General features: G+C 33.2%; 1 protein-coding gene across 3 annotated transcripts; it reads left to right on the plus strand.

The window, feature by feature from the left end:
- Positions 1 to 1,317: 1,317 nt before the first annotated feature.
- On the plus strand, positions 1,318 to 26,243 carry LOC128241414 (uncharacterized). 3 transcript variants are annotated; one of them, XM_052958334.1, is made up of 9 exons: positions 1,318 to 1,373; positions 6,008 to 7,059; positions 7,378 to 7,440; positions 8,515 to 8,577; positions 8,809 to 8,871; positions 12,327 to 12,389; positions 16,003 to 16,054; positions 16,433 to 16,533; positions 25,813 to 26,243. In XM_052958334.1, exons 2-9 carry the CDS (start codon positions 6,148 to 6,150, stop codon positions 25,822 to 25,824), a joined length of 1,329 nt encoding a protein of 442 aa, XP_052814294.1. In that variant the 5' UTR covers positions 1,318 to 1,373; positions 6,008 to 6,147; the 3' UTR covers positions 25,825 to 26,243. The 3 variants fall into 3 exon arrangements, with proteins under 3 accessions (XP_052814294.1, XP_052814292.1, XP_052814293.1); XM_052958332.1 differs by lacking the exon at positions 25,813 to 26,243 and adding an exon at positions 16,762 to 17,302; XM_052958333.1 differs by lacking the exons at positions 1,318 to 1,373; positions 25,813 to 26,243 and adding exons at positions 1,723 to 1,900; positions 16,762 to 17,302.
- The last annotated feature ends 911 nt before the right edge of the window (positions 26,244 to 27,154 follow it).

Here is a 27,154-nt window from a genome sequence, read left to right on the forward strand (position 1 = left end):
ATCGTTTACATTTATTACGGCCGACCAAGAATAAACACATAGAAATAAACCTTTCGTTTGGGACAAACTGCTTCTCTTTGCACTCAAGGAACAGGCGAATTGCAAAATAATGTTGTATCCTTGTCAGATACAAGATTATATCAACTGCTGTTGAGTTGTCCTTCATAGGACACTTGTGATCAGTTACTTCAGATTCGTTTATGTTTGTGTTTCGAACACCCAAAAGACCAAACGTGAAAGTGTCACGTAACAGAGTTACTATAGAATGTGACGTAATACGTTATATTTAAGATATAATTAAGATTTAATTAAATGAATATGTGTCTACATACTGTATGTTTAGTAATGTAGGGCATATTTGATTGTCATTTGAATATGAAGATGGTTGACAGCCGACCTGGTACAAATGTACAAAATGGTCATGTTAATTACACAAACGTGTATTCCTGTGGTTGTAAAGCTGTCATATGTAGACAACAAATCAGTATAAAAGAGATGATTTGGGATGTGAAAACAGAGTTGGTTAGGCACGGCAAGGAGACCGGCTTTGGTCCTTAATGGACGGCAGTTAGGATGCGGGATTACCTTAAATGTCATGCTGTATTATAAACTGATTATTATACTTAGAAAGAACGTGGAACAATAAAGACTTAGAACACTTGAACAGTTGTTGGTTGGTTACTGAACGAACTATCACGAAAGTTAAGTGAGCGTTGGCATTACGCGACAAAAGCGAGAATCGACAAAAAAATATGTATAAACACTAAATGTGTTTTTATTTCCTTTTATTTTCAAAACAAGTGTAAATTATTGTCAAACGTTGCAAACTGGATCAAATGCGAGGACCATCGACTTCAAGGTAAGTATGTAACATCTACAATGGCCGTCCATAGCACTGACAATTAAATGATTAATGTTACCAAGGATGAAATCGTGATTCATGATTATGGCTATTTTGAAGCTCGATTGCCTGAATTTCAACTTTTAATGTTTCGATTTATTGTCCTCAAGAACGGCATTATAGTTATATCTAGACACATATTAATTATAATTGTTTTCTACTTTCCTTCATCGGAGGCATTTGCTATTTATTGTTTCATTATGTTGCTCTTCAGACGTGTTCTCACAAGGCGAGATTGTACTTAAAAGTATCAAAACAGAAATCCTTCAATACAAACAAATACTAAATCTTTAGTTCATGAAGTTTAATGTACAAAGCCTTTGTAAAATATCTAAAAGCATTCATTTAAAGTCAAGTAGACACTGATTATTATCTCTTATCAAAACTGTTGACTGCTCCCTCAGCAATTGACCCCAGTTGTTTATATCGATGTGTTAAACCGTAAGAATGATTGTCAATAAGTTTTAAAAAGGTGATATTTTAGACTTTGTGCAATGTTTGTATACATGTGTGTTTAATCAATATCAAATAAGTGATTTAAGCGTATCATTACAATGTAAAGTATTTTACTTCTTAATATAATGCAGGTTGGTTTTCCCCGGTCTTCAGAGATTAAAGGGTTATTACAATTTTAAAATCCACTCTTTTATATTGATAAATAAGATTTTGTTTACATTTTAAATTAATTTAATTAAATATGTTATGCTAGCTGTGACAACTAAATGACTTGTGCAAACGTTGGGAATTTAGTAAAAACATTTTATATATATAATAAGATCCATGCAGAAGCATTGGTTTCAGTGAAGTATTTTTAAATTGCTTTTGTTTGTGATTTAACGTAATTACTTTTTTCGATAGGTTAAAAAAGGAAAATATGTTTGGGTGTGTTCAGTGTATAGATAGATGTGCTTGAAAGGATGAAATATAAGTGTTTTAAGCCTTCAAAAGAGAAAGTAGATTTTTCAACAAGGAAGTTATTTGCTTCTGAATATAATTCAGGTCGGTTCGTTTATATCATTATAAGCTCTGTTGTTCAGAAAGCTAACAAATTTTTTCAAACACTGTCGAGTCCGCTTCCTGTGTCAAATTCACTAGTTCTAAGTGTCTAGTGAAAGCAAACTGAGGTTGCAAAATGTTATAAGAAGTTAGAGAAGTAACAATTCGCCCTGTACTTTTTATTGCAATATTAATAAAGCAATCTCAATAAACTAAGCCCATAAGCAAAAACGTTTAATTTGTTAAATACAGATTAACTTTAAAAAGAGACCTTTTTGATGTGGACTTTCCGAAAATACGTCTACTTTCGATTTCGGATTTATATTCATGGCTTTTTGCTGTAAATGAATTCTACTTTCGATATCGCGATAACAGTGTTTTCGCAACAATAAATTCGTCAATAACTCATCAACATTGTGTTACTAAAACAAATATATAGAAATGAAGATATAACTAGGAAACATAACTTTAAAACTACGGAAATATTACGAAAAACGCTTTTTAATCAATATTTACATCAATATATTCTCGAAGCAGGCAACACTTCTGCTAACGTATGAGCATTGATAACCTCCCTTTGAGGGGAGCTGTTCGATTAATGTTGTACTAACTGCATAACTGTCGTTCATGCTGTCTGAAATGTATAAAACACATGATTATTTTAACTGGTCTTGCTTGCAAGTTTACACGTTTGTAAAAAGTATAATATTGTATGTATATGATTGTTGACTATACCAGTAATGACCATCGGACACTTGTGATCAGATACTTCATATCCATTGATGTTATAACGCGATGTTTCGACTAAGCAAAAACAAACGTGAAAGCGAAAATCAACAGATAATAGATAAAAAATATGGTGTTTAGAATGTTGTTTTTATTTTTTTATTTGATTTTCATAACATTTGCAAATAATTGTTAATCGTTGCAAACAAAATGTACGGTCCATTGACTTCAAAGTTAGTATGCAACATCTATGTTTGCCTTCAATAGCACTTTGTCCCGACATTTATATGAGTTATGCTACCAAGAATAAACCGTGATTTAATTATTCAGGCTATTTTAAATGTCGCTCGATGTCCTAGGTTTCAACTTCAGAATTGTTGAGTTAATGTCCTCAAACACTTCATTATTATGACCAACAGACACATATTCATCAATATTCGATCTACTTTGTTGCATCTGAGACTTTTACTTTTTCTTGTGTTTTTTTTTCACCCGTGTTCTCACAAAGCGAGATTGTGCTAAGAAGTATCATAACAGGAATCCTTTAATCAAACAAATAAACAAGTTTTTTTATGCTTTTCACGATCTATATCGAAAACCAACAATCTTAATTACAGTTCTGGGTGTGTTCCTTAATGAAATAAATAAAGAATCCATACTACCACCTTATTGATATTCCCTTAATTAAAGCTGTTTTCTATCGGAAATGGTTGATATATATTTCTTAAAAGTGTCCTTCACTTACATGTTGACAGTGAATATCGTCATCTAACTAAACTGTTGACTGCTCCCGTACTAACTTACGTCAGTTGTTTACATTGATATACCTGCTTGTGTTTATCCCTAATAATTATTTTAAATAGGTTTCTAAAACGAGGTCATTTGTGAGTGTGTTCAATATTTGGATAGATATGGTTTTTTTAAATGATGACAAATAAGTGTGTAAGCGTATCAGAACAATAAAGGAGATTTAACTTAAACAAGGAAGTCATTTGCTTCTGAATACAATGCAGGTTGGTTGGCCTCGTTTTTATGTAATCCTATTCATGATGTTGAAATCCACACTGAACGTTTTAGATTTATTAAGTTATATTTACTAAGTTTGATGGCTTATGTTACCTATAGTGCTAACGTTGGGATTATAGTCAAAGTAATGTAACATTAAATAAGATCGAGACTTAAGTGTAAGTTCTGATTTACTATTATTGTTATTTTAATGTGCTTTCACTTGTCTCAGACTCTTAATTACATTCAATTTGTTTAAAATGTTTATTTCGGAGTGCGTTGAATATTTGGATAAATGCGTTTTTAAATGATGAACTCCAAGTAGTTTAAGTGTAAAAAAGCTAAAGAGGCGATCTTATTTAAATAAGAAAGTCACTTGCTTTATTGATAAAATGCAGCTTCGTTTCTGCGGTCTTCAGATACTATAGGGAGAGCAATTGGAATTCTGATTTGAAATCATAGCTACTCATTCGATTTCTTTTTCCTTTTTTGACGTTTTTGATCCAGTCATTAAAATACGATTCATTAAACCGTGACGACTGAAATATCTTTTGCTAACGTTTTGATTTTAGTCATAGTATTGCTATATCAAAAAAGACCGACGCAGAGTGCTTGAAATGTTGATAATTGATACCTAATGACTTATCCGAATATTTATGATAAGAACTAGGTCGTTACATGTACATTATCATCTTATCGATTGAAATTACATATATATATATAATATATATATATATATATATTATTTACTTATGAGTTGATATATATTACCAGTGCATTCAGCAATATCGATAAATGTGCCAGCACAGTTTAATTAAATTTAGCTTGCCTAATAAGTCAGTGTATTATTCTATAATCTGAATACAGTGGTTCCCACAGATTCATATTTGTAGTCACTGTATGTCCTATAATGCAGAAGGAGTCTGTCATGTTGATTGGATGTTTAATATGTAGAAATAGACACGAGAAAAATGCGAATTACCATAACCTCGCGATGGCCTTAATGGACAGCACGTTAACACACACATACAATGCATATATTGTTAAAGTATTTACATTGTAGTCGCCGCTGAGAATACTTGTAGCCGCCTTGTCTGAAAACATTTTACTCCCTAAACCCCGTACCATTCAAACTAACATGCTATTTTGCGTAATATGTAATTATAACTAAAAATCGTACGCACTATTTATTTAACGCACTGATTAAGGTCCAAACGGAGCGGGTAAATTTCCCCGTCATAACAAATATATTTGACAGCCATATTGAAATTTCATGCACGATGCGTTTTCATTCGGTCCAGAACGCGATTGGTAATACCGAGCTTAGATATATACGTATAGGTATGTTAACTAATGCTGCTTTGTTAATTTGGTATACTGTTATTGATTATCCGTCCCTTGATCTCAAGGAATTGACATACAATCGGCTTGCTGTAAATACTATGTTTACGGTACATATAATATTTGTAAGGGGCGTTGACATACAATCAGCTTACTATAAGTAGGATGCAAATTTGGTTTATGCGATACATGTTAGGGACAGGATAAAATTAAAATCATAGCTGTACTTTTCGATCAAAGTATAATCAAACTATAAACGACATTCTTCCATCATGCCATTTTCATGCGTATAATTTAAATATCTAAACATGGGTGAAGTTATACATGAAAATAACAAAAACATTATTCGTTCATGACACAGCGCAATATTTTGCTAGAACGCATATTTATAATTTGCGATGTATACAGTGATTGGCACGGCGTAAAGCTCTTAAAGGAACTATACACCAGACTGACACCAATTTTATTTCCTTAACGAATATCATTACAATTATTTAATAAAATGTTGTTACTCTTTGATATTATAATTGCAAATATATATCCAAAATGTAAAAAGTAAATCGAGTCGGAGACCGGGTTCGCACCGGTGTCGCCAAAATTGCAGTTTAGTGATGTATCAACTATGTTACGAAGGCTTACTATAAGCCGTTGGAATATTTTAGCTTTATACCTAACTTTGTAATATCACGTGATAATATCGACTAGCCAATCACGTTTAAGACTTAATTCTAGTAGGTAAACATACCTAGTAATATTTTTTAATTGAAAAATCCGACAAAAACTGCGAAAAATAAATTAATTGTAAACTATGTGATACTCGAGTTAGTGAGTTTCGAAGCATTGTACACATCGATACCATGTTTATGTCAGTTTTCGACAACTTTCTTTTTTTTCGCAATTTCATCATACAGTGTATAGCCCCTTTAATGACAAATGTGTTCACAGATAACGTAGCTTTCAGTCAGCATTGTAACAAACACTTTGTAAAAAATTGTATGTTCATGATCTTGAGTATCATTTCAATATTCTTATTTTCAGTGATACATGTACTTCAATAAAGATGTAGTGATGACTATGAAACAACAGATCGACCAATAACAATAACTCAAATTAAACTTTCGCATTAAAGAAAGTTTTGGTTGAACTCATTATATGTTGAACCTTCCTTATCATATGACATGGCATCAAAGCAGATTCAGTGTGAAATGTGCGGTAATGAAAATGCAGTTGGAAATTGCAAAAGTTGCGGATACGTTGGTGAAACTTGTATAGATATTCACAAGACAGTAAAGGTTTTTCAAACGCATACAGTTTTTATACACGAGGCTGTTGAAATGCATGGGTATGGATCAGAAAATCAAAATCTCATATTGCGGGACATCACAGAAGAAAGATGTAAGCAGCATCCGACTGAGAAGGCTATATTTCTATGTAATATTCATGATTCCATGATTTGTGGCCGATGCCTTCACTCGGAACATATTCCTTGTGCAAAAGACGTCGTTGACTTGTTGCATGAAGTAGTTAACATTGACTGCGAGAAAGTCAACACAATGAAGTCATTATTGAAGGAGGTAAAAACTGAAGTTATGCTTTTAAAAGATGAAGCAAAACACAGTAAGGAGTGCAACAGAATTAATGCTGATAAATGCGTGCAACAATGTATGGAATTAGGAAATAAAATTAAACGACGTGTAGATGAATTGACAAGTGACATAAGAAACGGAATAACGAAGAAACATAACGAAAACATGACCACTCATTCCCATATTACTAACATGTGTGAAGAGAAAACCAAATGGTGTGACGATGTAGAAAGTAAAATTGATAGTTTTGTTGACAATACTATGGCTGGACACTTGTACCTAATGAGCAGACATTTTGAGAAAGAGGCTTCGGATGCCAGATCCCACCTGAAAGAAATCAAACACACGCATACTTTTAAAGGGTTTGACTTCAAAGAAAACAATGTTATTCTTAAATGCCTGTTTGAGGATTTGGATGAAGTTTGTGAACAACAAGACGAAGTTACTGGGAGCGGCGATGGAAATGCAAACGATGTTTTCGCATCTACCCCGAAAATAAACAAGGTATCTCGTATGATGTCGGTTGCTATTAAATGTTACATTCCTTACCAGCAGCATTTTATCTAAGTTGCATGGTAATATGTTTTGAGCGTTACATCACGAAATTGTCTTCTTATTGAAACATGTAGTGTTCTATGAACTCATGCATGAAATCTAAATTATCATTTATTTTGGCCTGTCAATGTACAACATATTGCATCGTACTAATACGTAAAAGAATATTCTAATTTGACTATATTTGACCGATAGAAATATCATTTTTCAAACGTGTAATTTCTTTAAAGAACTTTTAATTTTAAAGGTTTACATGTTTGATTTCAGACCCGGCGAGAGCTCACTGTACTCTTGAATCAGGCAAAACTCGAATTAGATAACTCAGAAAAGGTTTGTACAAATCCGATCGTGTAAAGCATTACACAACATTGTCTTTAAATACGAAACAAAAGAACGTAGCAAATATGATCAAGTATCATCTGGGCCGTTTTGTATTCGCAAGATCACGTTAACAGCCGCAGAATAGCACGTTGTGGTTAAATATCACACCAATATTATCGTCAAACAAATGTTGGGGTAAGAATTACACTGTTTTGTTTCCTCTCGTAAGCAATTGAAGCCGATCAACAAAAACTTAATTCCATCGCATTACTACGTTAACCTTTTAAGATGTATTTCATGGTTTCAACTGAATCAAAAACTAATGATAGTACATTTTTGAAAGATGCCTATATAAATACATTTAATTGAATTGTAGAAAAGGTCTTAGTGATCGTTTCGCCCTTTGTCCAATATACCTCATTGTCCTACTATTGAATGGAAGCTACACTGAAAATAGCTAAATGTTTAACAGAGGCCCTGTGTAAAGGCACAATGCTTTGGCAAGCCATGCACTAAACGGCAGATACATAACGTACAAACAACACTGCATCAAACTTTATTTACAGTTTGTACAGTAAGGTTTTACTTTAAGATAATGGAAAATGAGATCTGTATCTGATCGTTGAGTGCTTGTTTTTTTTGTATGTAATTCATTGCATGAGTTAAAACGATTTGCGGCGTAATCAAGTTGATGTCAGCTCCGATTAGGTATTTATTGCTTTAAGTGTTATTATCTACACATCTTTGGAGTATATGTGAATAAATAGTTTAGGTTTGTGTTTAATATTTCGTTATTTCCAAAGTATTAACTCGCTAGTATGACCTGAGTAAAACGTTTAAAATTAAACATTATTTAAGCTGTTCTAGGGATACTTTCAAAACAGGAATTGAAACCCTTTATACATCCTGATTGGACTTTTATTGTTTCTTTAAAATCGGAATACGATTTCAAGTGGTAAGGTTTGCTTTTATGTTAGTTTTGTCGTGAAACTCGCCCCAGTATTAAGCTTTACTTTTATTCAATACAATAGTTATTGTTAATCATACTAATATGTTATGTTCCAAATTATTACACTATTCCAGACACAGAAGGAACTGCGTGACGAGCTGGAACGAGTGAAACAAGACCTATATCATTCAGAAAAGGTTAATTCTCTTACAACTATTTGTTTTGAATATTTTCGCAAAGATTTTCAGGGAAAGCCAGAACATTGAGCCTCTTACGTTAGTTAACCCGTATAAAAACATATGCTTAGATGTATATTATAATTATTTATTGTATATAAATATTGATAGTCGCATTGCATTGTCTTTCTGTTCTGATAGTCCAATTTAAACTGCTACCGTGATAATATCCTGGCGTTTTGCCGCTTTCAGACAAGAGAGCAGTTCGAACAAGAGTTACTGAAAGCAAAACAGGACGTAGAAAACTCTGAAAAGGTAAGTTTATATTTAAGCTATCGACAAGTAGGTGCATTCAGATACGACAGTTTAGAAGTAAAACGGGCAAACTTAATTAAATCCATTCTATCCAATTGTCAAGTAGAAAAGGTACAATATATAAACTGACTTCTTATTTTGTAGTGAAATGTTCACTGTTGTTTATGTTACTGATAAAACGCCATATTTCATCGAAAAGAAGGAATGAAACTCCGTTATGAAGGTACAGCAACTATTTAAACTGACAACAGACATAAGGGAAATTATAATTTGACGCTTTTCTAGTGACCTGTATCCCGTCGAGTTCGGTGTGTAAACACGCATCCGTCGAGACTGCAGGTCGAGTCGAATACGTGTTAACTCCCGAACGAGACGTATAGCCGATAACCAGTAATGCGTAATACCATAATATCATTAAATGTATACCTTACTATGAATTGCGTTTTATTTTTTCGGTTTCAATATGCAATTATTTAAATTTACCTTTGTCCAATGTCCAAATATGTAATGACTTGTGCGTATGAAGATGTATCGTACTTTTGTGTATTAAAGTCAAGGGAGGCTTCTCCAGCGAAACAAGTCAAAAGTTACAGATTTCACATAATTGAGCAAAACAATCAGATTTTGTTGTTATACATAATCAAAACAAACAAATTGTTAAAACCAAAACAAATAAATTCGATAGACGCTTTGCATTGTTTTTCTGTTCTGATAGTCCAATTTAAACTGCTTACTAACTATATCTTTAAAAATTATTTGAAAAGAAGTTGAATAAATGTATGACACTTAAGAAGTCTGAGTAAAACGGGCAAACTAAGTTAATACCATGCTATTCAAATGTCAAGAAGTAAAGGTACAAATAATATTTTCACTTTTTATTTTGCAGTGAAATTTTCACTGTTTTTTTACTGATAAAACGTCATATTTCATCGAAAAGTACGAATGAAACTTCAATGTTAAGGTACAGCAACTATTCAATCTGACAACAGACATAAGGGAATTCATTATTTGACGCTTTTCTAGTGACCTGTTTCACGTCGAGCTCGGTTTGTAAGCACGTATCCGGGAAATTGCAGGTCGAGTCGAAAACGTGTTAACTCCTCGAAGGAGACGTGTTACCGGTCACCAGTAATGCGCGTCAAATCATAATTTTCTATTTAATGTATACCTTACTATGATTTCCTTTTTATTTTTCAAAAATGAAAGCCAGAGAAGTGCACCTCTTATATTAGTAAACCCTTACGATAAAACAACTGTTAGGATGCATACTATTTTTAGTCATTGTATATAATATTCGATAGACGCATTGCATTTCCTTTCTGTTCTGATAGTGCAATTTAAACTGCTAACGTTATAATATCCGTCCGTTTTGCCGCATCAGACAAGAAAGCAGTTCGAGCAAGATTTACTGAAAGCGAAACAGGACATAGAGAAATATGAAAAGGTACGTTTTCAATATAAGTTATTTGTTAAGTAGGTGAATAGAGATATGACAAGTCTTTTTAAGCACCGTGTAAAATTGTGCTTGCTTGTTTGAAGGCGGTACCCTAATATGTTTCAGAAGACAGCATCTTAAATGAGTATCAATGGTTGCTTACTTCATAAATTGTTAAACATTTATTTTACGTTTATGAGTGTGGTATCTTCGATCGTGGCCTTTTAATCGAATATCTTAACAATTTGTTGATAAGGTCGAAACACAAGTGACGCCTAATCATTATAAACTACTTAATCCCGCCGCGATTCATCTTAAAACAAATTATGTATGCATATAAGGCCGGTCTGTGGTGTTACACACGGTGTGTGTCTCTGGCTTAAACTGTGTAGGTCCATAGCCTTTGTTGGTCTATAGTCTTTGAACTTAGTGTTTGTTGGCCTTGTTTTTCCTGTATTATACAACCTAACATACAAACACAATCATGCTTTTACCTTGAAAAGCGGAAAAACGAAGTAAACATATTAAACGTTATTTTTTATAAAGGCCATTGTTTAGTCCCTTCTGACTACCAGGGAAAAAATATGATCGACGGGGAAACCAGTTGTCAAACAAGATTGACGGGGAAACCAGTTGTCAAAAAAGATCGACGGGAAAACAAGTTGTCAAACAAGATTGACGGGGAAACCAGTTGTCAAACAAGAATGACGGGGAAACCAGTTGTTAAACAAGATTGATGGGGAAACCAGTTGTCAAACAAGAATGACTGGGAAACCAGTTGTCAAACAAGATCGACGGGGAAACCAGTTGTCAAGGGAAACCTGTTGTCAAACAAGATCGACGGGGAAACCAGTTGTCAAACAAGATTGAAGGGGAAACCAGTTGTCAAACAAGATTGACGGGGAAAACTAGTTGTCAAACAAGATTGACGGGGAAACCAGTTGTCAAACATGATCGACAGGTAACCAGTTGTCAAACAAGATTGACGGGGAAACCAGTTGTCAAACAAGATTGACGGGGAAACCAGTTGTCAAACATGATCGACGGGGAAACTAGTTGTCGAACAAGATCGACGGGAAACCATTTGTCAAACAAGATCGACAGTGAAACCAGTTGTCAAACAAAATTGACAGGTAACCAGTTGTAAAACAAGATCGACGGGGAAACCAGTTGTCATACAAGATCGACAGGGAAACCATTTGTCAAACAAGATTGACAGGTAACCAGTTGTCAAACAAGATTGACAGGTAACCAGTTGTCAAATAAGATCGACGGGGAAACCAGTTGTCAAACAAGATCGACGGGGAAACCAGTTGTCAAACCAGATCGACAGGTAACCAGTTGTCAAACAAGATTGACGGGGAAACCAGTTGTCAAATACGATCGACGGGGAAACCAGTTGTCAAACAAGATCGACGGGGAAACCAGTTGTCAAACAAGATCGACGGGGAAACAAGTTGTCAAGAGAAACCTGTTGTCAAACAAGATTGACAGGGAAACCTGTTGTCAAAAAAGATAGACGGGGAAACCAGTTTTCAATCAAGATTGATGGGGAAACCAGTTGTCAAACTAGATTGACGGGAAAACCAGTTGTCAAACAAGATTGACGGGGAAAACAGTTATCAGACAAGAATGACGGGGAAACCTGGTGTCAAACAAGATTGACGGGGAAACCAGTTGTCAGACAAGAATGACGGGGAAATCAGTTGTCAAACAAGTTTGACGGGGAAATCAGTTGTCATACATGATTAACAGGGAACACCGTATTGACAAATATGAATTCAAGCTGTAATCGGCAGGACATATGAATACTTACGAAGCGAGAATTAAAGCCCTATTAGCCAACTGATTGGACTCGTATTATAGTTGTGATATTTGGTGATTTCAGGCGTTCAGATATGTTATCGTCTTATTTTTGTCGTGAAACTGGCCCTTGTATTATGCTTTAATTGTATTCAATAGAAATAGTCACCTTTATGCATACTAATATTTAATGTTACAAATTCATTCACTATTTCAGACACAGAAGGAACTGCGTGATGAGCTGAACCGAGTGAAACAAGACCTATATCATTCAGAGAAGGTAAAACCTCTTACAACCATTTGTTTTGGATATTTTCACAAGGATTTAAAGGGAAAGCGAGAATAGTGAACTTTTAGCATTTGTAAACCCTCACTATCAAACAAATGTTTAAAAAATCATTGAATGTAGTTATTATATGTAAAATTCGTTAAACCGGTTGTGATGTCTTTTTGGTCTTATAATCCAACTAAAACCTTATACGTTCTTTCCTGCCGTTCTGCCGCTTTCAGATAAGGAAGAGATTTGAACGAGATTTACTTAAAGTGAAACCGGGCATAGATAAATCAGAAAATGTCAGTTATCCATAACAGTTGTTGTAAAAGTATTTGCATAACAATGACATTATAGAAACCTGAGGAGAACGGGCAAAACAATCCAATCTTTTCAAATGTCAACTCAAATACGAAAAGAACCGGCTAATAAATTTGACATATAATAATCGGAGATGTTAGAACATTCCGACACTTATTCAAACAGGGAACGAGCTATGTGATATGCTGATAAATGTAAAACATGACCTTGACGAATTGAAAAAGGTGAGACATTAGTCCGTTCGAAAGTCATATAATTAAAGCTTTTCTAATTAGCTTGACAGAATGGCTTGATATCTAGCTCTCTCGCTATTTCAACTCAGAAGAAGAGTGTTACGGATCCAAAGATATAGTTGTTTTTAAACGAAAACAATGCACAAACGCAGTTTTATGTTTTACATATGTGAAAATCAAGATAACGCCTGAGCTACGTGTGGGATCATATCTTGTTTGGGGTATCATCCATCGCTGCAATTATGTAAAAACACGACTATGCAACACAAATATGTTCGGCGATTATGTGTATTCAGTCCATACTCTTAAATCGTCAATACTCTCAATTAATGGCTTTACCAAAATAAATATACATGACACAAAACATCACGTCAATATTAATAATCCCAATTTTAAACGACTAGACACCACATGATCAAAAATCGGCAAATACAATATGTCCTCAAAAGAACCACAAAATTGTCAATACGAGCTGGTATGCGGTCGATTATGCATATGTTTACATGCGTTTTTAAAAAAAGAGACAATAATGTCACTCTAAAGCTGTCTCATATTAGTTTCCTCGTCTAAAAAATAGTGCGGAATGGGTTCCACGTTTAAAATTGTTAAGTATGTTGTTTTTTCAAAACACATTGCAGGTCGCGTGATCGTTTGCACACACTCACGTGTGAAAGGCATTTTAGGCAAGTTGCCTTTTTCGGAGGCCATAAAATTGCATATTTAGCATGTAAAAGACACTAGATGAGTGTCGATAATTACACGGAAGCTATTTTATACGTATTTGGACTTACTGTGAAGACGACTGGTGTAACATCTGGTGTCAAGAATTGAACGCTCTTAAGTCCCGAATCGCTTTCTCATGGTGGCTGTATTATATCCATGCTGATTATCAACAGTAACATATTCCCTCATCTGTAAGTTATGACAGTAGACATATCATCACATAACTACTACTTTCATTCAAATACAAAACGGTGCAAATGTCACGAAAATATGTGACAACACTAAATTAATGCAGCTGAATGATCTGTTAAGCATTCCAACAATTGCTAACCCATTACAAAAGTCAACAAGACAACGAATGTTAACAATACTGCCTTTGTGTATGTACGATAATAAGACTTCAATAAAATTAAGCATATACGACTAAACCATGGTCTTTTCTCCATACCGTACGGATCCTATTGCTGTCCGTATCAAGTGATCTTTGACTATTCAGACGTAGCATTGGAGCTATTGCGACAATCAGAAGGCATGTGTGAACTTTTAAACTAGGTAACGTCCTTGTGTTAGGGTACTTAGTTAAACCAGATGAATGGATGGGCGAGATGGTCAACTCACTGAGTTTTGTGTGACAGAGGGAGTTTGAGTGGGATACTCCCAGAGCGGTGGGACATAAATGGGTGAGTCGACACACTGATTTTGGGTTATTATTTGAAGGTTTGGTGCTCCATTCCCGATCGGGAACCTAGGTGTACTAGTTGTGTGGTGCAATTGTGTTGAGGTTGGGGTTAAAGCCCCTATTATATATAATTTAATTGAGACCTAAGGCGTGCTTGTAAGCGGGTCGTATGGACAACTGTTTAGTAGTGGTTTTAGCTGGAAGTAACAGAGATTTGTATAGTGTTTTTCTATTCCTTAGGTGCTGGTATTAGTCCACAACAATACATTTAACAATAAGTTGTCTTATAATATGAACCTCACATATATAACACATGTAAAGTAATTCAATGTACATATGAAATAGCCATAATACTGTGATATTTAGTAAAACAACTACTTTACTAACAACATTAAAAAGACAAATTTTTACATGCCAATTAAACACAATGTCTCTATCAACATTAATCAATATAAGACAATGTTTGTTTTTTTGCTTACTTGTAAGTTTCATTATTTTAACAATATCATAAAGAAAGACACACCTAGAAATAATAGTAATGTGTCCGTTAAGTGTCTTTCATTGGCTTGGGCTTTTCAACGACCAAATCTCATTATACTATTTGTAATAACTAGTAATTTGTATTGGAAAGCTTAACTATTACAATACTTTTGACATTAAATATGACAATTTGTTTCTTCATTGGTAAATGACGGCAGGTGCTTAACTTGTTCTTAAAAATGAAAAAAATGGACAATGTATATTTTCAATTTCAAATCAATGGGTTTACTTTCAATCGTTTTTATGAAATATTTATATCCCCCCCCCCAGATGGTAAACTAGCTCAAACAATGTTGTCATTATCTTCTGTTATTTTTGTCCCATATTTATAGAAATTTCTTGCGTTCCAGCCAAGTGCGTGGAAAAAGGTGTGAAAAAACGCGGTATTTTTTGTGTAATTAATGGAGGTTGGGGTTCGAATCCACCAGCGGGACCATGGGCGTGATCACAAACGCACTGGTTTGTGAAAGTATAGGAGTATTTGGTGTTGAAACTCCGGGCGAGAACATAGGCGTGAGATGAAACGCACTAGTTTGTGTTATCGTAGGAATGTTAGGTGTTTGAACTCCCGAGATGTTAAAAGGGTAGGATAGTTAGTGCACCGGTGTTAGTAATTGTACGAAAGTTAGGTGTTCCAACCCCCGAGAGGTTAACAAGGCGTGACAGCTAGCTCACCGGTGTAAGCTATTGTATGAAGGTAAAGTGTTTGAACCAACGAGTGGTACAATAGGCGTTTATGTTAGCTCACTGATGCAAGTACTTTTAGCAGGTTTGGTGTTTGAATCCACGAGAATGGTTAAATAGGCTTTATATTAAGCGCAATGGTCGTTTTGTAATTGTAGAATTGTTAAGGGTGAACATGTTTGATTAATCGCGTTGGATTGTGTATGTAATAGTTGCACTGGTGTGCGTGTTATTTTAGGGAGGTTTGCATTTCGAATCCAAAGTAGAAACATAGGCGTGGTGTTAAGTTAAGCGCACTGGTCTTGTAAAAAGTTGCTCTATTGATAAAGTATATACTCAAATTCGTTTAGAATACCTTTAATATTATGAACCTATTGATTAAAATGCGTAGCATATACCATAAATAAACAGTTTAAGTCATCCATTTTGTGTCTGCTTTAAGGGAAGGGCAGTTGTCAGGGCACAGCTTTCATCCCTGAAAGACAATATCAAGTGTAAGTTATCTTTTATTAACTACGTATTATGCAGGTAACAAAACATTAAAGATTTGACAATTCATTTTAAAATATTCATAGTAAGTGCAAAATAATAATAATAAAATGTTATGTATTATTTATTGCATGAATTGGTGTAAATTGTTGCGAGTATCTATAAAATATTAACTGTTGTTAACTGTTGTAAATGTTGTATTACGCTGTTTTTATGTCATTTTTAAAATGAATGATTTAAGCCATAAGATTTGCGGTGCATCTACCCGCTCGACACGAATTGTTGAAAGAATTGTGTTGCTACTAACAAAACATTTCCGTACTAGCAAGATGTGCTTAAATCCATTATTGAGCAAACATTTTTTATGTCATTTTGTTTTTTAGGGACTCAACCAACTGGAACAGTTGTTGTCGAGAAAACCACAGATGATTTCGGTTGGCATATAATTAACTTGGTTTTTACATTCCCGGATAGCATTCAGACGGTAATTATTTGTGTTTTTTATTACTCATAATCACGTGTTTAAAGCTAACAAGTATTTGGAAAAACAGTTTAATACTGTTAAATGCATTATATTGTACAAATGAACATTACCTACGTTGTATTGAAATACTTCCATATTCAGACGAATTATCTACGCAAAAAAATGATTTTAATTATATATTTTAAAAGTCATATTAGTCCTAAACTAAGGAAAGCGTTATTTTGATAGAAAAACAAGATCGGTCAAAGGTTTGCTCCAAGGCGAAATGACGGGCGGTGGGAGCAGTTCAACTAACACGACAGGCGTTAAATAATAAGAGGCATAGTCCAAACTAAGTTAAAGTTACAAGCTTGTACATATCAGGGTCATGTCATATATTTTATCATTCCATACTAGCTTTTGTTCAAAAAACTTTTTTAACCTACCCTTTTATTTTTCTTAATTTCTCATCTCGTACAGTATTAACGTTTTGTATAAGTATAATAGCTCAAGACATCTTCTTCAAATAATCTACTTAAATTCCCATTCACGATTTGTGAATGTTAAACCTTTTTCATGTAAGATGATTTGTTTTAACACTTCAGTATGTAAATGCAATGCATCTATACACAGAACGATGTGCATAGCATTTCCATTTTTCTTCAATATATTTAATTTTGCAGAACATTTTAAACCTTAAAAGACAATCGCCTTGTACGGGGATAATGATTTCGAATTTAAGATTATGTCACGTTACATCATATAATGCATATTTCATTCAACAAGTTGAGGAATTGACGAGCTTACTAACATATTTTAAGTCGAATTTAAAACATCAAGCTCTAGCTAAATGCAATACTGAAAAATTGTACCCGGAATACTTAGATAGTTTATTTTTGAAGACGGGTTCAATTTGCCACATTGCCCGTGAGAAAAACGAAAAACACAAATAAACAAAGCAAGTGGAGCATTTTAAGATACAAGCTTTTAGAATTTGATATTTTTGGAATACCTTATACAGATAAGGAAGGACATGATTAAAGACAACGTGAACTTTGAAAAGTGAATGTTCACATTATATTAGACGGAGAAGGTGTCAATACACGTACACATATATACAGTGTCAACATAGTGCAACATAGTACGAAATATAATTTAACAACAAACTAAGTGATTTTATTTTCGTTAACTAGATCTTAATTTTAAAGCTTAATGTAATATGTTCCTAATTTTATGGGATAAGTAATATGAGTACATTCGATAAGTTGTTTGAATGTATACATACACGGATTGGTTATGTTTAGAAATGTACATTTTACATAAGATTCATCCAATCATTTTACTCCGTTTATAAGTATTAAGTATAATGCATACTGAGTGATATCCAGTCAGAATCTCAATTGAAATTTGCTTTCATTTAGAGTGTGACAACAAACATTTGTATATGTTCATGGCGTCATTTCCTGTTTAAGCATATTAAGTACCTAAAGTCTTCAAACCTTTGTTCACAAAATCAAAATAAATATCACTTTACAGATAACAAATGGTTTATTGTATTGAAATAATCTTTACCATATAAGAAAATGAGATATAAACGTATGATTTGCTGAAATAATGACAATTTTGCGAAGGCAGTTCTAATGTTTATTTAATAAAACGTGAGTGTGTGTGGTGGAGTATTTATTATTTTGACCATCAAAAATAAAAGCAATGTTAAATCATATAGCTTTAAATCAGAACGAACATGCTAGTTATAAGATACGAAAAACAAGGTATGGCATGTGATACGTATATATATTCGGCAAAACGGATTGTTACATGAATATATAAATAACAAATAGCTGTATATATCAAGTACATTTTTATGCATTGTATCGTATGGAAGAAAAATTTTAGCCTGTCATCCGCTTACTAAATGGAAATGCTGTATTGTTAATGATATGTTCTATTAAGCTTAAGCACATAGGGCTCTTAAACAGCCCTGTCTCTATTAAAGTACATCTTAAAGCACCCGTTGATGTTTGCACAAACGTAAATCGTATAACAATACTTGCAAATATACAAATTATATTTTAATAAACATGCGTGTTAAATATATAAATACAGTGCGTTCCTTACTGTCTTTGTTGCATAGGTATAAGGACATTTTCTTGGCGACCGTTATTGACTGCAGTCTAATCCACAATTACAACCTCTGGCCTGCCCTATAAAAGGGAATGTTTCGGAAACGACGTAACTGAACAGCTTATATTAAATATGGATATTGAATGATGATAGGAGTTCAAATTAATAACAGTAATACCAGTATGTACATTAAAAACACTCAAACCATGAACTCTTAAACTTGAGAAATAGAGAGATGAATAACACAACAAATAGTTTCAGTAAAATGCTACTTCTTTAGTTTCTTATATCTACAGTTAAAGTTATAAAAACACATCGCGTATATATGCATTCATGGTTGTATTGTATGTACGATAGATTAACAAGTATATGTACACGTAACACATGTCTTATTACAAAGTATTTTTCTTTCTTTTCTAAAATAAAGTTGCCTTTATATCACTAGATAACAAATATAAAGCAATACAATTTTTAAGTTAAAAAATGGTATATATTTTTATTTCAACAGCGTGAATTGTACTTTACCATATGCAGTAAGAATTACAAATATATAAATAATAATTACATTGCGTGGAAAAACAACTATAAAAACTGCCTTTAAAATCAGTTGTAGTTACTTCCGTTTGAACAAAACTATGACCAAAACTATATATTTCTTTTTTTACTATTCAAATATGCAAAATACTGCATTGATTATAAAAATATCGCATACGTTTGAAAAAAGATTTGTTTTGGAAATAAACTCTACGTTTGTAAGAAAAACGGCAATCCCATTCTCCCAAACGTTCCTTGAATATTTGTTTATGTACAAGACATTGGACGAAAACATTTGTTCGAACATAAATTCGATGTTTTAGTACGTTTTTACTATGTTTTCAAACTGTCTGACTTTGTTATACGAACTTCAGGGGAAATTAACAAAACTATTAACAAATACTTTGAAATAGCCTACACACGTCATGTTAACAAAGAAGCGTTGTCTTAACCCCATCTTGGAAACGACCAGTCTACAAACGAAAAAGAATTTTCTCTAAAAATGACTGTGATTTGATATCCACGTATCATATACCCATGCTCTATCATAAAACAAACTTTACAACTGGTAGAACGGCTTTTTATCTAATGTTAATCCACTCATAATTGGTTTCCTCTTTTAACCTTTAAAATATTTGTTCAGTAAATGGTGACCACTGTTATGTCGTTAACGTGTCCATGTTTTTTTTATTCGTGCATGAACAATTATAATAAGGATTGTACATGCATGAAAAAGTGGTTTAATAAATGTTTATGAAGGAATGACAGTCTGTGGCATAAGCGATCAAATCTTTGTGCGGGGGACGTCCCTCTGGTGTAAGAAACGGTTAATCGAAAACGATTTGTTTAAAAATGTAAATAAAATATAAATACAAATACAAAAATAAGGATAACAGTATTACAAACAAATTTTGTTCAGTGTATGTGTATTTTATTGTAGTCGTGAAAATATTATTTTCTATGAAACTATGAAATAAAATACTATCTGACACTGATATCACGAAATATCCTCTGTATACATTACCAAACTGCACTCTGAACCGTAATGTTATGTAGTTGTAAAGCTGAAAAATAGAAATATTTGTTGTTAAAATGCCACGTCTAAATGTGTCGTTTTATTGCATATGTCGATTAGTTTAAAAATAACATTAGACACACTATTAGAATCTACTGAATCATAAATAAATTCATCTCACATGCTCGTATCAAAATAAACAGCTTATACGACTCTACACCCAACAGAGCAATTATGTAGAAAGAGTCTTTTTGCGGTTCGTAAGGGCACCGTGCACGAGCATTGTGAGTAAGCCCATTAGCCGACACATTGTATTTAGAAAGGCCATGATAATAATCTAAAGTTGATCTTTCGGAAAATATATTTCTATTTTTCTATTAATAAATCTGTATGTATTAATGCAATATGAAGAATAACTTGTACTGTATGTATGTATAGGTTAGAGTTTATTAAGTAATTTCTTCGCGAATATGTAACCTATGGAAGCGGATTACTTAATTAATTCTAACCGACTTAGTGTTAGCCCCTCCCAAATTGCATCAGCTTTAAAATTAAGCAGTGCGCCTGTCAAAAAGACTTGTCAATTAATTCAATATATTGTGACGTCATTTAAATCAGCGTTGGCACTGAAAATGAGCCTTTGCATATGCAAACGAAACATTATAAAAATCAAGCGCCCCTGATTGGCTGACAATGTAAGGCGAACACTTATATATAATCATGTATAGACAATATGAATTAGGATACAATCATCCTTCATTTTAGATCAAAGAATCGTTAGTAAAACTTGACACATCCTGGAAGTTCTAACTATGGTAATAATATAATTGTCTCTATGTGTGTAAACGTTGTTTTTTTTTGTTTTTTTAACTTTGTATCAATTACATAACATTCAAAACTTCTGTACTAAAGCCAGTACAGGAAAAACCAACAAAGTCACAAAGCACTTACCGTTTGAGCACTTCGTATCAATGGGAATAAATATATATTGTAAAAGTAAAAAACTTTAGCAGGCACGATATCTCCTCTTCCTAAACTGCAAGTTAAATCCAACGGAAAGAACTACTTCAGTATTGATGGCCACCCATTTCTGTAGTAGGTCCGGGAGAAGATCCGCTTCTACCGCCAATCCTTCTGTCTGTTGTCTGGTCACTGTGCGTCTGCAATAATAGACGAATACACAAAATGTGTCTACAAAGAACATCATTTATAACGTATTCACATAAATCCATTCGGTTAACACTCATGGCTAATGACTTAGAATTTTTACATTCGTATGAGTCAATAAAACAACAATTTTACATTTGAACTAGTACTGGAGACGAAAGCGTAAACTTTAACAATTCATCTCTGGTGATTCCGCTATGGGCCAGCCTGTTATAACTTCACTTCATAACAATATTTACATATAAACTAGCACTTATGATTGCACCGTGTACATTGTACATTGTGTTTCATCTCTGGCGAGTCTGCCATAAATCATCCAAGCCGAGTTTAACAACTTTATAACACTGTTTGCATATGTACTAGTACTTAACTGACTAACTGGTGAAGCCACCGTATACTATGATTAGAATATAGCCTTGATTTTCATCAAAGGAATTGTTGATAAGCAATCATTAAGTGCTACGCTTAACTATTGAGATTTTCAACTTTCGCGCGTGTTTAAAAGTCCGCCTTCTGCCACTCATTCAATACACACTCCCTGCATCGTTGACAATTAGTCAACCAATGAGGTTGAAACTCACTCCTACCCTTTTTTAATCATTGATGATTTACCTCATAACATCTAAGTATTACTTATTCATCTCTGGCGTTTTCGCCGTGAATCAGCGATGCCACTCATATGATCTTCAGATAATCTTCCTTAATAATGCAATCATTCTATAGTGTAGTAACATAAAGCGTATCATAATTACGTACAACAATCTTTCAATAACACATCATAACAATATCCTAAGAAATGATCAGATGCATTCAAACTTTTACAAAACAAAACATAATCCCAAAAAAAACTTTTTTTCTAAGGAACACATTTAATAATGGCTAGTCAGCCAAGACAGGCAACTCATTTGTCTAGCAATTATAATGGCAGCCGAGCCAAATGTTCAATTATAAACAATATCTGTATTTATAATCAAACACAGGGCAAATCACTGAATCTTACACAAAACAGTTTTACTTATCTCTCAGTTTATTAGCAACCCGACTAATATGATATTATTAAATTAATATTTTTTAAAATACTGATTTTAATTCCAACATTCTGATTTTTTAAATCTTCTAAACCAAATAATCCAGAATTATTTCCGCAAGTTGTGTTAAAAAGATCACTGTTGTCAAAATATACCAATCTAAAAATTTAAAGCAAATGAATGTGAATATCCTAAGAAATGATCAGATGCATTCAAACTGTTTCAGAACTAAACACAATCCACACATCCCATTCTTGTCTAAGGAAAACGTATCATAATAGCTTGTCAGTCAAGATTGGCAACTCATCTGTCTAGAAATTATATAATGGCAGCCAAGCCAGATGAATTTATTCAATTACAAAAACAAGTAAAGAAACAATATTTGTATTTATTAGCGAACACAGAACAAACCACTGAAACCCATATAAAACATTCTTACTTATATCTCAGTTTGTTAACAACTCAACTTATAATGAAATTAAATAAGTATTTGTTTTTATTTCAAAGCTGCACTCTCACAAATTGAACGTTTTGACAACTTTTTATTTTTTTTGTCTCGGAACGAGCCATGTTTTGCGAAATTCGGTGGAAACCAGATATCCTTTCCGCTACCATAGCCGCCTAATGCACACCCTAAATTTGGGTGTCCCCATTACCTCTATCATACACCGGCGAACTACCACAGCAGTGTAAACCGTACTCAAATTTTCGGCTTCTGATTACCGCTATCGTACAGCGTGGGAATACCGCTTATTTTTATAATCTTGTACATGTTTTGCTAAAAGCAGAGACTTAAATCTCCTGATTAAAATGCGTTAGCAATAAGGTAAAATGTTCATCAATTTTGAAACAGTACAAGTTTATAACACAATTAAAGAAATTAATTACAAACATTATATAGTACATAAAATTATATAACATAACACCCTTATAAATCAAGTTTGCATTTCACGAATTAGTGACATATACATTATCCCTAATTAGGTAATGTTCTAGTGAAAATGTACATTTTTCCTTATACTTAAACCCTTTAATAGACACAGTAATACAATAAAATGCATTTTATTGGTTTTATTATGTAATGGCAACTAAAATATTCACTTATTAATAAATATGACATATCGGCATAACTACGCTCTGGCTGACTTCGGAAAAATACAAAACTCTCATTAATACACTACGGATATGATGAATTTTGAACAAATGTAGAAATAACCGTAGACGTGTGTTGTAGTAATTTGACTGAAGACAATCATCAGTAGGTAAACGCACATGCAAAACAGCGCAATGGTAATCCTGTGATATGTAGGTTGTGGTATTTTTCATCTTCGGTATAAGCTACTTTTTAATGTTTATAAAACTACTATAGGCGAGTTTTGTAGATAGGAATTACTTATTTGAACAATTTGTTAAGAACATAAAGGATAATATTATGCATTAATACACTCTGGTAGTTCTAGTACAAACCTTTCAGGTAAATGTATTTCAAAATTGCCGGAGACGTTTAATGTTATGATCAATCTTGGAATTATACCACATGTGCATGCATAGATACACTATGGCAGTTTTAACTTTTGTAGTAACTCGATATTTATGTCTGTCGTTTTCCTCATAAATACGCTATGGCTAGTATATGATATTTCTAAAACAGCAATTTTGTACTACAGTAGAAAAAGGTTTTCCAAAATACATTGTGTATTTCAAAAGTACAATGCTTAAAAAAATGTTTGTAAGGCAACGTTGCAAAATGTTTTTTTTATTATTTCAATCATATCATGCATGTGTGTGCTTGAATACGCTAATTTAGCCTGCTTAATTTTAATGCAGACATCACACTATCACAGTTTTTCAGGCACGTCTCATTCTATGTAAAATTCAGTAATAAAATAAAAAGTGAAACTTATGATTTAAGAAGTGGTGTAACAATATTTGTGTCTCTAGTTCATCGTTATTTGGGTCCTTGACGTGTAACCCTTAACAGGGCCTATTTTTTACTGTTTGACAAATGGTCTTGTCCCTGTTGTTTTCATTATATTATACATATTCTGTTTATTCTAGTATTTACACATGCATAGAGCGATTACAAAACAATATGTTTTTTTTATCAAATAAATCAGAAAGGAATTACAATAACGATTCTCTATCATGATATTTTACACACATGTTCATTCATTTCCCATATAAATGTATACTTATAGGACTAAAATCCAAATACGGATTCATAATTCATTCATATATCACGGTTATAAAATGTATAGATCTATCATTTATTTGCATCATAGGAACTTGAGGAATACATAGGGATAAAATCAAACATGACCAAAATCAATAATGATAATATTTTTTTCTCATATCAACAAAGAACACATGTACATAATTATATAATAGAAAAATATAGACCAAAATATAAATCAGTTTTGACTGTAACTATTATATTGCTAAAAATATCGCAAGATTTGTCACGGGAAACAACACCAGTGTAATCACAGCATGCGATTAATGAAACGGCAACAGTCTAGTGGAGTTTCTGGTGCAATGCAATAGCATCGGTCTGTAAAAAGAAATCACATATTGATGAATATTTGTTATAAAGACACGTTGTTAGCGACAATTGCATCGTATATGTGTAATTTCGAAAAATATGTTCTCATTTTAAGCATGAAATGTTTAATTCTATAAAAAAAACATTAAAACAAACATTATTTGTCCCTTCAGGAAGAAAAGGTTGACACCTGAACAACATTTTGTTATGATTATTTCATCAATACTATATTGAAAATTTATTTAAATACATGATTGATCTAAACGGCGCTTTCTTGTACTAGACTATGAAATTCAAGATGTGCCATTAAACAGTAGAACTAATTTAATGTATGCATTTTCATGAACTTCAGAGGCCGTTCATTGTTTCGATTGAAGGGTCTTTTCAAAATGCAACTACTGTATATAAAAAAAACATATATTTTTGAAAATGTTTAACATACATGAGTTGTTGTTTTCCGTTCATCTGTGTTTCTGGAGCCATAGTCTTGTTGGACTTGACCTCCACATTTGGCCTTTTCTTGAGGTAATGCCACGATACTAAATAAAACATTCCCTTAAATAAAATAACATTTCATTTGAGTTTTAGTTTATAGACATTAGAATTATACTCGTGCAAGCTGAACCAAAGAGGTCAAGTTAAAAAATGTCGCTTGTTTGTTTGGATTTCCTTATGTGTGTGCTATTCCCGCCGATAAGTTGTTCTGCAACCTAAAAACAGAAACATAAAACATTAAACAGCTGATTGTTTTTTTAAGATGTTGTTCATGTTTCATTTTGGTGGTACATGCAACGATCAATGTGTTATTAAACCTGATTATGGTTACTATTTAACATTCTACAGCATGTTTGTAATATACTGTAAAAAACTATTACCATTCTCTCAAACAGCTTAGCCGGTAGCCGGAGGGTTGACGCTTTATACATGATGAATCACAAGCGAGATGTCCACGGCAGACCACACAAATTAGGTCCACAAATAAGCACTTTGTGTTGGTACACTGTAAATGTTGACTGTCTGCAACACCCATGCTCTTTTTTAATAAAAAAATACTTTGATGCATGTTTTTTTCCCACTTTCCTTTTGTATTTACTTCTTCCGTCAAAACCTTGTTCAGAATTCTCGTTTGAAGGTCATGCTTTTAATTACTTTGCAATAGAGCTAATGTTATAACTATTTAATTTTAGAGTTTAAACCACGATGACATTTTGCCACGCCCTCCGTTTATTTGATTTTTCTAATTTGCTTATTGACTGTGACCAATTGTTACAAGTTAGAAGGGTCATACCTACGCTAGCGCCAAACGCCTCGCATATATCGAAAATCATTCGCATTTATGGCTCTAACATCCTATCACACACATCATACACCACACAAAATCGCAATTCAGTGTTACAAAGGATAACGTTATAAAATGCATATAACAAAGGTACATGCTAATATAACAGGACAAGGTTTGTGACACATATCGTACAAAGACACAGTTTAAATAGAAAGAGACATGTACGGGCAAACATAAGAAAACAAAAACTACAGAAATCTTATTACATGAACGAGGGAAAACTGTACACGTTGAAGAAAGTGTGTTCGGGTAGCGCAGATGTGTATATGGTCCATTACAGTTCCGAGAATGTAGTTATTGTCACTCATAGTCATTAATATGCTTTGTGTTGAATTGATTAAATGTCAACATAATAAATGTATTAATTATATTTGAACAACCTATTTTGAAAAAAAGCGAATATGCTAACAATATTTGAGTTCATGCTAGGTTACATTGCATTTGACTTGCCTATGCAGTTGTTATCGTGTTTGTCTTAAATAACGGAGAAGAAGTCCTTAAAGCGACTCGAAATCAACAATGTCTTTTCGATGCAGACGTACCCAAAACTAACATTTAAAAGATATGGAAAGACATGATATTGCAGACGTCAATGTTACATGCCTTTTGGTTACGATTTCAGAATTTTTATATTTTTTTTTAATTTGTTTGATCTCCTGGTTTGTAAAATAGACCTTATGATAACAAACGTTTAAACCTTACACATTTTTTAGAAGAACGATGTTGAATACATTTCTATGTATGACTGTATCTTTATGGAGTCGGCTTATTGCTGCGATTGGATTCGCGTAATGTACGTTTTAGGTCGTTGAAACCTGCAGTAAGCCTACCTCTTTTGAAATGATTTATTTTACGTTATTTTCCATTGTCATAAGGTTGATGATACTCTT

This window comes from Mya arenaria, chromosome 7, assembly GCF_026914265.1.
Source record: "Mya arenaria isolate MELC-2E11 chromosome 7, ASM2691426v1".
In the NCBI taxonomy this organism is placed as follows: Eukaryota; Metazoa; Mollusca; class Bivalvia; order Myida; family Myidae; genus Mya; species Mya arenaria.

What these genes read in the sequence shown, in the direction of transcription:
- LOC128241414 (XM_052958332.1), top strand. Translation starts at nt 6,148, where the DNA reads ATGGCATCAAAGCAGATTCAGTGTGAAATGTGCGGTAATGAAAATGCA. An exon ending in AATTAGATAACTCAGAAAAG is followed by an intron (nt 7,441 to 8,514) that starts GTTTGTACAAAT and finishes ACACTATTCCAG; the next exon opens with ACACAGAAGGAACTGCGTGA. An exon ending in CCTGAAAGACAATATCAAGT is followed by an intron (nt 16,055 to 16,432) that starts GTAAGTTATCTT and finishes TTTGTTTTTTAG; the next exon opens with GGACTCAACCAACTGGAACA.